At 36.4% G+C, this 12,112-nt stretch overlaps 1 protein-coding gene across 1 annotated transcript in view; it reads right to left on the bottom strand.

Annotated features, from left to right (window-relative positions):
• The window catches only part of FMN2 (formin 2), a 409,490-nt gene that overhangs the window by 179,677 nt on the left and 217,701 nt on the right, over positions 1–12,112 (bottom strand). Inside the window, exon 5 of the mRNA XM_045294279.1 lies at positions 5,860–5,947. Coding sequence (XP_045150214.1) covers positions 5,860–5,947 — 88 coding nt within the window. The remainder of the gene's footprint in view (positions 1–5,859; positions 5,948–12,112) is intronic.

The following is a 12,112-nucleotide window of genomic DNA, read 5'->3' as shown; positions in this document are numbered from 1 at the left end:
AGGGGAAAAATGAGGAGCTGATGCCAGGGGCTTAGGTGGAGAACAAATGTTTTGAGAATGATGAGGGCAATGAATGTACAAATGTGCTTTACACAATTTATGTATGTGTGGATGATGATAAGAGTTGTATGAGCACCTAATAAAGCGAATGAAAAAAATGAAGAAATCCTATTTTTACAGGAGCAAATCTTCATCTCCTCCCCCCACTGAGCAACTGGTGAGTTTGAACTGCTGATGTTAGAGTTAGCTGATCAGTGCATAGCCCACTGTGCCAAGAGGGTTCTTTCAATAGGTATTAGTCTCAATAAAAGAAGTTAACAATAACAAAAAAAGAGTTCAAAAGACAAGTTGCATTCAGTAAATCTGATGCACAGGACTTGTTTAGAGTATCAAAAAACAAGGAAATTACTTTGAGGATTAAGATGCACTTGACTCAAACTATGGTAATGGAAATTACCTCATATGCATTTGAAAAGTGCCCATTAAATAAGGGTGACCAAAGGAATTTTAACAATGAAGTAAACTAGCATCCATTTATCCTTGGCCAACATTAGTCATGGAAGCAATTAAAGTAGAGAAAGAAACACAGCCATTATTACCCTGGACAGGCCACTCCTGTAGGACCAGGAATTTATTTTAGGGGTGAAATTGCTGATAATGCACTAGTTATCTTTTGTCACAATATCAATAACTTACTTTTAAATATATTTTTAAGGGAAATTTAATATTATGTCCAAGTCACTTTAAACTTCAACTCCATAATGACTGCCAGTTGTTATAATGACCAGGATCACACTGTAGTAATGATTTAACCAGGCCCAAATAATTGCTGTGAAGTCAATTTTGACCCATGATGACCCTGTTTGTATCAGAGTAGAATTATGCTTCACAGGGCTTCCAATGACTAGTTTTTCAAAGGTAGATTTCCAAGTCTTTCTTTGAAGGAGGTTCTAGGTAGATTTGAACCACTAACTTTTCATTTAGTAGCATAAGCCTACTAACTGTTCATGCCACCCGGAAAGATATCTGTTTCTAAAGATAAATATCTATCTAAAACTTTACTAATTAGCATACTAATGTCTGAAATGCGTTTTTATTGGTGAAATTAAATGTTTTCAAGATATATGTCAGGATAGCTAAAATGCCTTAGGGATATTGCACTTCTCCTTCCACAGGGAGTTTATGAATATCTAGGAAAGTTGCAACTTGGATCTTGGGGAGGCTGCCTGAGGCCCCTAAATGGTCCCGTCCCTGACTGAAATAGTTGCCTACAATAGACTATAAGGGCAATAGAATCCTGTCTCTGTGATGTGTTCGCATTAATTAGGAAACAAGATGGTAGTGATAGCATCTATAAGGGCAGAAAGTTAGATAACTATAAGTATACACAGCAAGTTTGGCTAAATATCCCCTTCCCCCTCTCCTTTGCTGGCCAACTCATTGCCTACAAGTCAATTCTAATTCATAGTGACCGTATATAATGTTTTCTACACTGTAAACCACCATGGTTAGAGTTCAGTTCTTAATCAGAGCTTCCTTTGCTGGCTAATAAATGTTTATTTATTAGAGGCTTGTGTATGGGGGAAAATTAGATCTGAAACTTGCTTTTATTTGTATCTGTTATGCCACATTATTGATTTGTTTGGGAAACTCTATTAACAGTATCTACTGTATTTTCCAAAGTGTACCTGGTTGGATGATAAACTATGTAAAGATTCTGCCTAGTTGTAAGGTGACCAGACATCACACTTTTGGCTGGACAGTCCCGATTTTTAGCAATTGTTCCCGCATCCTGCAATGTTTTTAAAAAGTACCGATTTTTGGAAAGAATGCACGGCAAGCTAGGATATACGGTTTTTTGGCTGCCATGTGGCTATTTCGCCAGGATATGTGTTTTATCAGTGGTGTCCCGCTTTACCAATGTTAAAAGCTGGTCACCTTATAGTGAGATTGACTGGATGGAGGGAAGTGGAGATTAAAGCTGAGCCTCAAGAAGCTATCAATTATCTTGCAGCAACTGTTATCTACCAAAATGAACCTCAAACTCTGAATACTATATTGGCATCAGAAATAAGAGGCCAAGGTTGTATGGTAACTTCGATACAGATTCACAAAACTCAACTACCACCAAAAAGGTAGGTATGCATAATACCAGTTTCCAGGACTGACTCACTAGATGTCATGAATCAATCATCCCATTAAGAACAACTAGACATGCTAGGTAAAATTCATTTGCTAGCAAATCATCACGGCAACAAAGATGACAAGAAAATAAGAAATTGCCCTCCCAAAACTGGGGAGGAGAACTCAGAGAAGTGAGTCATCTCAGAATCTGCTTTTGCTCGGAATGCCTATTTCACTAAATATTCATTAGCTTTATATTGATGGCTTCAAAATACCAGAAACAAATATTAAATCTACCACCCATCCTTTGTATAGATTCTAAAGAGATAACTTCCCTATAATTACTTGGGACTTCAAAAAGATATACTCTTCAGAAAATATACCATGCCACAGGAAGGATCCCTTGGTATTGATTTAAATCATAGTAGATGGCAAGGCCATTGAATGTTCATTAGAACTGTTACCTTTCATGAGGGATATGAGGTTCAATTTCTAGCCAGTACATCCCATTCACATCTATTATCCCTCAGTCAGTGTGTCTCTATGATGCTGATCAGATTTCAATGGAACTTCCAGACTAAGAAGAACTACAAAGAAAATGTAGGAGATTTACCAAATCTGCTGGCAACGTTTTATTCTACTATGCATGGGGCTGCCATGCATAATTGGCTGCTGGAACACACCAACTAACAAACCAATAGTATCCCTAGATGCCTAGCATAAACAATGGCAAAGCCTCTCTGGAAGGCACCTCTTCCTTAGAATTTAAATTCTTCCAAACTATCAAATTTAAATTTTCTTTATAGTTGTTGTACCAGTTTCCTTTCCTCATTAAAAAATTGCCAGAAACTTCAGGATCATTTAGAAGTTACCAGATAGACTAATATGCTACATCCTAGCAGCAATGCATCCTAGCAGCACTGGCCTTTACTAGAACTTGCGCATATATACAAAAACACACACAGATCATTATTTTAAGCTACCTCTGCTACATTTGTCACATTAGTAAAATACATCAAGATTTCAATCCTTTATCATCTCCCTAACTTTTGAAAACATTTGACAATGAGATTTTTTCAAGGCTGTTGCTGAGGGAAATAGCCTACATTCATTCAGTTTCCATTCTGAGCATGATGTGGAACTCTGGAAATGGAGGTAAGAATGCAAGGGGCCATTTGACACTTATTATCCAAAGCTTACATGCCAACATCACTTTTGACGAGGTACTTTAAAATAGAAATGATGCAAATAAAATACTCTTCCAGCATTTGGTAGCATCTTGACAAGGAGGGTAACTGAGAAAATAATTCATATTGTTCATCACAATATAATATCAACTTCATGTTAGAAATATGAATGCTGGTTGAGCCAAATGCACAATCATTGAAAAGAGACGCAACTCGATAAAAGGAACAGGATCTCTTAGAAGCGGCCTGGATACAAGTCAAGTCTGCTTCATCAACAAGCTGAGAAACTTCAACAAAAAAAAATGTGACCACTAAAAGTCTTTGTTTCTTCTTTGATAAAATGATATCAGAGATCCTTATTAATGGGTTGGCCACTTCTAAGGCCAGAATTAATGACTGTATGCTTCCGTTGATTTCTCAGGAGAGACATGACCTGACAGGAATGTAATTAATTTTAAAGGCCACAGTGATCCACTTCTGTAAATCATGGTTCAAGAGACCAAAGAGAGACAGAAGACTTTATTCACTAAAAAGCACAACTTATTTAAGCTTTTACAGCATCTGAATTTTAGAAAACGGTCTGCAGGTTTCCAGGAAACATCAGTAGTAATTTTAAATTCTAACAGAATAAAATTTCTGCATAATTCTGCATGATTCCATTAAGTGCTTACATTCTTTAACATTGCATGTTAAAGCCAGCAAATTTTCATTGAACTAGCTTTACCATAGACACAGATGTTAGAAAGACTCCTTTATTCATAAGGTTCTTATTATTAAGTCAAACCAAGTGGAATATTTGATGGAAGGAAAGAACCACATCATAATTTTCAGATTTTATTCTATGACTCAAATGAGCTACATCTGTGAGCTTTAGAAACACCAAGTCCTTGGCACCAGCCTTGGCATCTTCTTATATGAATATGACCCTAAATGTTTCAGCCAGAGATGTTTCCTCACCATCTAAATAATTCATTGAAAACTTAAATTGTGATTAAGAGTTTTTCATCAACTGACAGGTCATACAAAGTTTGTGGTATTTATGAATTATTCCAAGCAATACTTTAAGCTTAATAAATAAAATTTACATCCATAACAACACATGCTAAATGAACAAACAAACCAAACCACAGTTACATATTTTCATGATTTATCAGCTCTGTTACTCTTGAAACTACGTTTCTTTAAGAGGTAAATTGGCATTCCATTAGTTAATGCAATCTGTTTCAGTCTATTCTAAGATTCTGGGTAACTTAAAAGACAATATGGGTATATATTTAATTTCACTATTCACCATTGGAGCCCTGGTGGGATAGTGGTGAAACGTTGGGTTGCTCACCACAAGATCAACAATCTGAAACTACCAGCTGCTTCATGGGAGAAAGACCGGGCTTTGTAATCCAGTGAACAGTTAGTCTCAGAAACTCATGGTGGCAGTTCCACCTGCCCTAAAGGGTTGCTATGAGTCAGCTTGGGCTCAATGACAATGATTTTGGTTTTATTTACCATGAGGCAATATCTCACTGCATATGTGATAAGCATATGCGGAATGACTGCCAATTCACTTACTATAACATTGGGACAAAAGCCAGTTTAAAGAACATTAAATACCACCCTAGTAATGAATATAGAAAATATTTTATAATGCAAAAAAAATTTTTAATGATATTACTGCTTCCATCAATGAAGATCACTATCAATAACATGAAGAAGATAAGAATAATTTTAAATCTTCAATAATTGTTAGTAAAAAAAGAAAAATCCACCTATCTATAGAAAAACCAACGAGAGTACATCATAGTATCTCAAATAAGAATCAACTTTTCTTTCCAAAAAGTAATATGCAATGAAATTACTTAATGACAATTTCATCACCTCACCATATCTTGGAACAGGAGACCCAAAAGAGATATCCCACCTGCTGTTCAACACAATAACCCTTTAAGAATACTGGTTCTTTGAGATGATGTTCACTCAGCCTCCTGAAAAGGTATTAATTTCTCCTGCATTAAGAGCATTCTTAAAACATACTTACCTGTATTTCTCCAAACTAATTCAAGCTGATATGCAGGACAATTTTAAGTTCACTTTTCTTCATTATTCCTCAAATACTTAAGTGTATACTTAAGTCTCAACATATTTTTTCTGCTAGAAATTATATTGTCCAAGCATTTTGAATGAGCATGGTTAGTGGGATGTACAGAAAATATCATATCACTCAGTTCTTATGAACGCTTCCCAGTGTGGCATCCAGAAATAATACTGATGTGGTCTTCACACAGCACACAGTATGAGTACTTCTTATTGTGTAAACATTAATCATTTATTAATGATGCTTATCTATGTCCAAAGATAATAAGGTCCTTAACAGGTATAAAAATAACAGTCGATTCTAGTAGAAACTCTTACATTCATAATCAAGCATGAAAGTTTAGAAGTAGAGGAAATATACTTATACAGAAACTCTTAGTTTGAAATAATTTGCCAATAAATTTCAAATCCTTCAACTAAAATTTTATTATTCAAAAGCTGACTTTTCTTTTGCACTTACCATGTTGTATATCTTTCATATCTAAATGAAGACTAGACATCAATATTCCCACCGCTTGAGATCTTTTGTTGCTTAATAACTTGACAACCTGCTCATGAAAGAGAAAAGGGGAACTGTTAGTTTAAATTCAAACAATATACGAAAGAGCATAATTTTAACCCTAAATGAAGAGCAATAGAACCATTTTGTTTCATTATTTAAATTACAAAAAATATACTTTAGCTAAGGAAAATGTTTGGATTTTATACCGCAAATCTTCAAAATGTACCTGTGCTCCTCATATTCACAAAGAAGAACCTCAAGGGCCTGCTCTTCAGTGAGCTTGTAATAGATGAGTCTGTCAGCATGTAAAATTCCTACCAATTAAGACAGTCAGCTTTGTCTCTATAAAAAATGTACATATTGTTAACTGGGAAACCCACAGTTCATTTTTAGTTTGTCATACAATGGTGGCTTGTGTATTACTGTGATGCTGGAAGTTATGCAACTGGGATTTCAAATACAATTAGAGTAAGTCTAAGAATAGACTTTGAACATAAAGCCTATTGTTTATATACAAGTTCAGGGGAAATCTGAAGGAAAGTAAAACACACTCAAGAGAGTTAAAGTACAACCATGAGTAGATCCCACTTGGAATTTCAGATCATCTTAAGAATTGATTGGTTGGATGCCTTGAATTCAAATGAGAGATGAGCCAAATAAATTGTGCGATGACATCAAGGACAACATACATGAAAGAAATCAATAGGATATTCAAAGACAGAAGAGACCAAGAAGGATGTCAGAATAGCTCTCACATGAGTTCTTTACAATATAGAGCCTTAAAGAAAATTGAAGAAATGATAAAGTAAAATTGCTAAACAGCATTTTTCAAAGACAAAGACAGTATTAAAATGAAATGTGCAAAGAGCTGGAGTTAGAAAACCAAGAGGGAAGAAGGCACTCCGCATTTCGTGAGCTGAAAGAATTGAAGAAAACATTCAAGTCTGGAGTTTCCATATTAAAGGGTTTAGTATAAAAGTGTTAATGATGCAGTGAGTATAAAAAAGATGGAATACAAAAATCATGATACTAAAAACAATTACTCAACACTCAATCATTTCAGGAGGTAGAATGTGATCAACAACTTAAGGAAAAAGTCTGATTGACAGTGGACTTTAACAAAGTTCCAACTACACTTCATATTAGCAACAGAAAAAAAAGAGAGATTCTAGTAATTTATATAATACCAACTGAGATGTTTCAAAAAACTGATGTAGCACTGTAGATAGCTACCAAGATAAATGTAATAGAAAAAAATTATCAGACAACATCATTAAAATCACATGCAAGTAAACCTTTCCTGAGGATAATTTAAATATGCTAGAAGTAATAAATCAACAGGGAACTGTCAGAAATAAAAGCTGGATTCAGAATATGATGTGAAATGAGCTAATGCCAGATAGAACCTGGCTGAAAGTAGAAAACACCAGAATGATATTTACTTGTGATTTACTGACTATACAAGGACATTCAATTGTGTGTATTATATTAAAAATTATGGGTAATATTACAAAGAATGGAAATTCCAGAACACTGAATTGTGCTCATGCATACAGACACCAAAAGGCAGTTTTTTCAAACAGAGTAAGAATATTTAGTGGTTTAAAATCAGGAAAGTTATGTGTTCTGTCAAGGTTGTATCCTTTTACCATAGTTATTTAATCTGTATACTTAACAAATAATCTGAGGATCTGGACTATAGGAAGAATGCTACCATAAGATTGGAGGAAGGCTCAATAACAACTAAACATGTGCCAATGACACATCCTTGCTTGCTGAAAATAAAGAGGACTTCAAGCACTTACTGATAGAGATCACAGACTATAGCTTTCAATAGGGATTGGACCTCAACATAGAAAGAAAGGGTGTGTGTGCTTAAAATGGAATCAATAAATGATAAATGGAGAAAAGACTGAGAGTTTCAAAGGCTTCTTTGACACAATGACTACAGCCAATGAGCTCACACGCACTGAGTGATGCTTCATTTTCTTGCATACGGTCCCCAAGGGTCAGAACAGACTCCATGGCACCTAACGACAACTACTGGGAACCTAACATTTTCTTTAAAAAGTTTTAAAAACCTAAGCTGAAAACAGATATGATTAAAAAAGAATGAACACCTGAATCTTTGAGAAAGCCCACTATTTTGCTAGCAGTTTCTGTCACTCTGTTCACCCCACATTTTATAAAAAGCTTTCTTACTAATTAAGAGAGTTATAAGCATAAAAAGTCCACAAAATTTCCTTCCCAGAGAGTCTTGAAGAGGCAAGCCACACAACCCCACAAGATTTCCAAAAACAGTAGTAGGCATATTTTTCTAGAACAAATATGTTTAAAATATATTTTCAAAACTCTAACACCACCAGTGAATCCTGCTCGTGAAGCTATCATCTCAGGTCTTGATCATGTGACAGGCAGAAAATAATATTTACTTTCAATATTTTGCTTTAAATTTGCTTAGACAAACAGTGCAGGGAAAGGAAATAAAAATAGGTCTGGTCAAATGATCAGAAGTTGCAGTTGCCTTAAAAGCTAAACAAGTAAAAAAAAATTTTTAATTTAATTTTTAAAAAAAAGCTAAACAAGTGTTGACATTGTCTTCCATTAGGTTTAAGTTCAGTCAATGAGCAAACTAATAAAATCATTTCACCAGCTTTCCCACAGAGACACAAATAAAACAATTCAGGTAACCCAGCAGGAGTAGGGGTATGGAACAAAGCAAACATTAAAAACAACAACAACAACAACAACAAAATCACAAAAGCCTCCCCAGCATTGCCTTCTTTGATAAAATAGCAAAACCTCTCAAGAGGCTAAGCTTTTACAAAGATTCCTGTGTATATTTGGAAAATATACTAATAAAATTTTAATTCTAAGTTAGTGCTTTGGATGCTGCATTAGCTATTGAGCAAAGTGTGAGAATTATAGCACCCCCTTCCCACAGCCCTCATATACACATATTTTCCTCCTCTTGGGTCAATAAGGTTACTATGTTGGAATCAATTTAATAGCAGTGAAAGGTTTGCGAGTTTACTGAGTATCTGCTCTCCCACTGATGTTACATGGCATTATCAAGAGGGGGACTTGTATGTATAACTTTTTGAAATGGATGAGTATCATAAGTCATTGTTTTTAGAACCTACTGTATTATAAGCTGTGTAAGTATATTTCTAAGTTTCTTTATCTGAGAAACCCTAGTGGAAATGTCACAGGATCCCTGGTGTTGTAGTGTTTATACTTTGGGCTGCTTACCTCAAGGTCAGAAGTTTGAAACCATCAGATTGCCCACAGGAGAAAGGCTGGGCTTTCTATTCCCATAAAAAGGTACAGTGATCCTAATCCCTTCTAATACTCTCTCCAAACACCTATCCAAAAAGCCTCTAAAAATGATGACAACCACATGTCACTCCCTTGTTTATAGCACTGAGTGGCTCACATAGCAGCGTTCTATGGTCATCCCCAATTAATAGATAATCCTATAAGAATAATTAACTAACTTTATTGGGAGATCAGATCAAGAAGAGGGGGGATGTCATATTTGTATTAGAGGGGGTAATTGTACTTCTGATTGTGGGTGGGCCAGGCAAAGGACCCTATCATTGGAGAAAATTCTTAACTTTGCTTAGACTCCAAGGGGAATGTATTCTGAGTATTATATTCCTAATTGGACAATTTTGACCTAGTTTCAAACCCACCCCTGGTGACAGGCAAAATGCTACAGACAACTTGAACATTAAAGTCTGTCCAAGTCCTTACGAGGTACACCATACCCTTCAGAAGGGTCCTGATTGGATACCCCCACTAAATGAACTGGATTTAACCTTAAACTCACTTATAGCACAACTAGGGAGTGAAAACACTCTCTTGAACTTTAAGCTCAAATGCCCTAGTGGGAAAAGGAGTAGACAATATCTATCCCAGGGTTAGAAAATTGGTAGTGGTTGGATTTTGAGCGGATTCTGACCTATTCCTCTGAGAGTACCCAATGAATGACAAGTCAGGACCAACAAATGGACCATGCTTTCTCTCCCTTTATGTGACATGTGTTGGCCTACCAGGTATGGTTCTGACTTTGTAAATGAGTGCAACTAAAAATATTGCCATATCTCCAATGCTTATGGCATGTGTAACTGGTGTCCAGTCACCAAAGATTTGAAGATATTTAACAATTCATGTATTGAAGTCTAATAACAAGTCCTACACATGTATAAACAGTGTGTTTCCATTGATTAAAATACGGTTACTATCAATAGAATTAGCTTAACCTCCATGGGACTGATTTATGATGTACTACAATAAAATGACAATGATGTCTCTCAAAGTGAACCCGAGATTTAGAGAAACATAGTTATATGAATGGCTTTTCAGCTCTCACTTGATCATAGTCCTAATAAAAGAGCAATCATTTTATGACATGGCCCTGCCTGCTACTCCCCTTCCTGAGGAGATCATTAAAGACATGGATGCCATTGCCAAGTATGGTGAAGAAATCAAGTGATGCCAAGCTATCATAAAAAATAGTGTCTGGAACCTTAAAGACTTGTCTCAAAACAAGCAGCCATCTAAGTAGAGGAGTCAGCTAAGTCCTCAGGGAAGAGGTGCACTAGCCTGTGTGATCCAAGGTTTATAAATATTAAGACCTAAACCCAGACAGTAGAATGGTACCAGTACCTAAATTCTAAACACCTAAGTTTGTGGAAAGCTATGGATGATAACGTTGGATGAATATATAATCATCCATAGCTTTCTGCAAATTGGGTATTTAGAATTTAGGCCTGGTACCATTCAGTCGTCTGAGTTTGGATCTTACTATTTACAATTATTTACACATTCAACAGAAATTACATTACATTGACAGGGCACTGCCAGATATTCAGATTAGATTCAGAAGTGGATATATAAAAAGGGATAAAGTTGCTGATGTCAGATCGATCTTGGCTGAAAGAAGAGAACACCAGAAAAATTTTATTTGTGTTTCATTGACTAGGCATTTGACTGTGTGGATCCTAATAAACAATTCGTTTATAACCTTTAGAAGAACAGGAATTCCAGAACACTTTATTGAGATCATGAGGTACTTGTGCAAGGATTAGGGGAAGTTGTGCAATCAGAACAAGGGAAGACTGCATGGTCTAAATAAGGAAAGGTGTGCGTCAGGGTTATCTTCCCACAATATTTGTTCAATCTGTATGCTGAGCAACTCATCAGGGAAACTGGGTTGTATCAGGAGTGGAAGAAGGCTTATTAACAACCTGAGATATGCAGATGACACAACTTTGCTCGCAGAAAATGAGGAGGAGGACCTGAAAACTTTTTGATGAAGATCAAGGATTGCAACCGTGAGTATGGATTATGATTCAATGTAAAGAAGACCAAATCCTCACAACTGGACCAATAAGGAAACATCATGCTAAAGGAAGAAAGACTGAAGTTGTCAAGGATGTTCAATCAATACTCATGGATGCAGTAGTCAAGAGATCGAAAGACAGGCTCCATTAGATAAATCTGCTGCACAAGATCTTGTTAGAGTACTGGCAAGCAAGGATGTTACTTTGAGAACTAAGGTGCACCTGACCCAAACCATGGTATTCTCCTTGCATCATATGCATGTGAAAGTTGGACATTGAATACTGAAGACCAAAGAAGAATTGGTACATTTGAATTGTATGCTGGAAAAGAATATTTAAAGTACTACGGATACTAAAATGACAAACTGGACAATGGAGCATCTCCCCACAGAAGGGTCACAAGGGGGTGAGTCAATCAGGGTGTAGTAGAGCACTAATGGCTCACACAATATACCTAGATTTCCTAGAGGCTTCCTCATGCCCCGCTATCACAACCTCAGTGCCTCTCAATCTAGACTAAACAGGAGCATGTACATAGGTATAGGCAAGAGATGAAACTCACAACACACAGAACACAGGAACAGGAATGGGAATAGAGATACGAAAAGGGTAGGGGGAAGGGGGGAGCACTGGGGAGGAAGGGGGGGCACTGATCGCAATGAATGGCACATAACCACACACTCCTACTCAGAGGGAAGAACAGTAACCAGGGGGAAGGGAGATGGCAGTCGGAGTGAGATTTGAAAATAATTATCAATCTACAATCTATCAGGGGCCCTCGAGTGTTGGGGTGGGGTAGGAGGGAGGGAAAGGAGGAGGAGCTGATCCCAAGGGCTCAATGCAAGTAAATGTCTAGAAAAGAA

This window comes from Echinops telfairi, unplaced genomic scaffold (genome assembly GCF_000313985.2).
Source record: "Echinops telfairi isolate 266 unplaced genomic scaffold, ASM31398v2 ScPeMD7_3509;HRSCAF=4178, whole genome shotgun sequence".
Lineage (NCBI taxonomy): Eukaryota > Metazoa > Chordata > Mammalia > Afrosoricida > Tenrecidae > Echinops > Echinops telfairi.
Note: the sequence above shows the minus strand (reverse complement) of the source record. Positions and strands in the feature narration are given on the sequence as shown.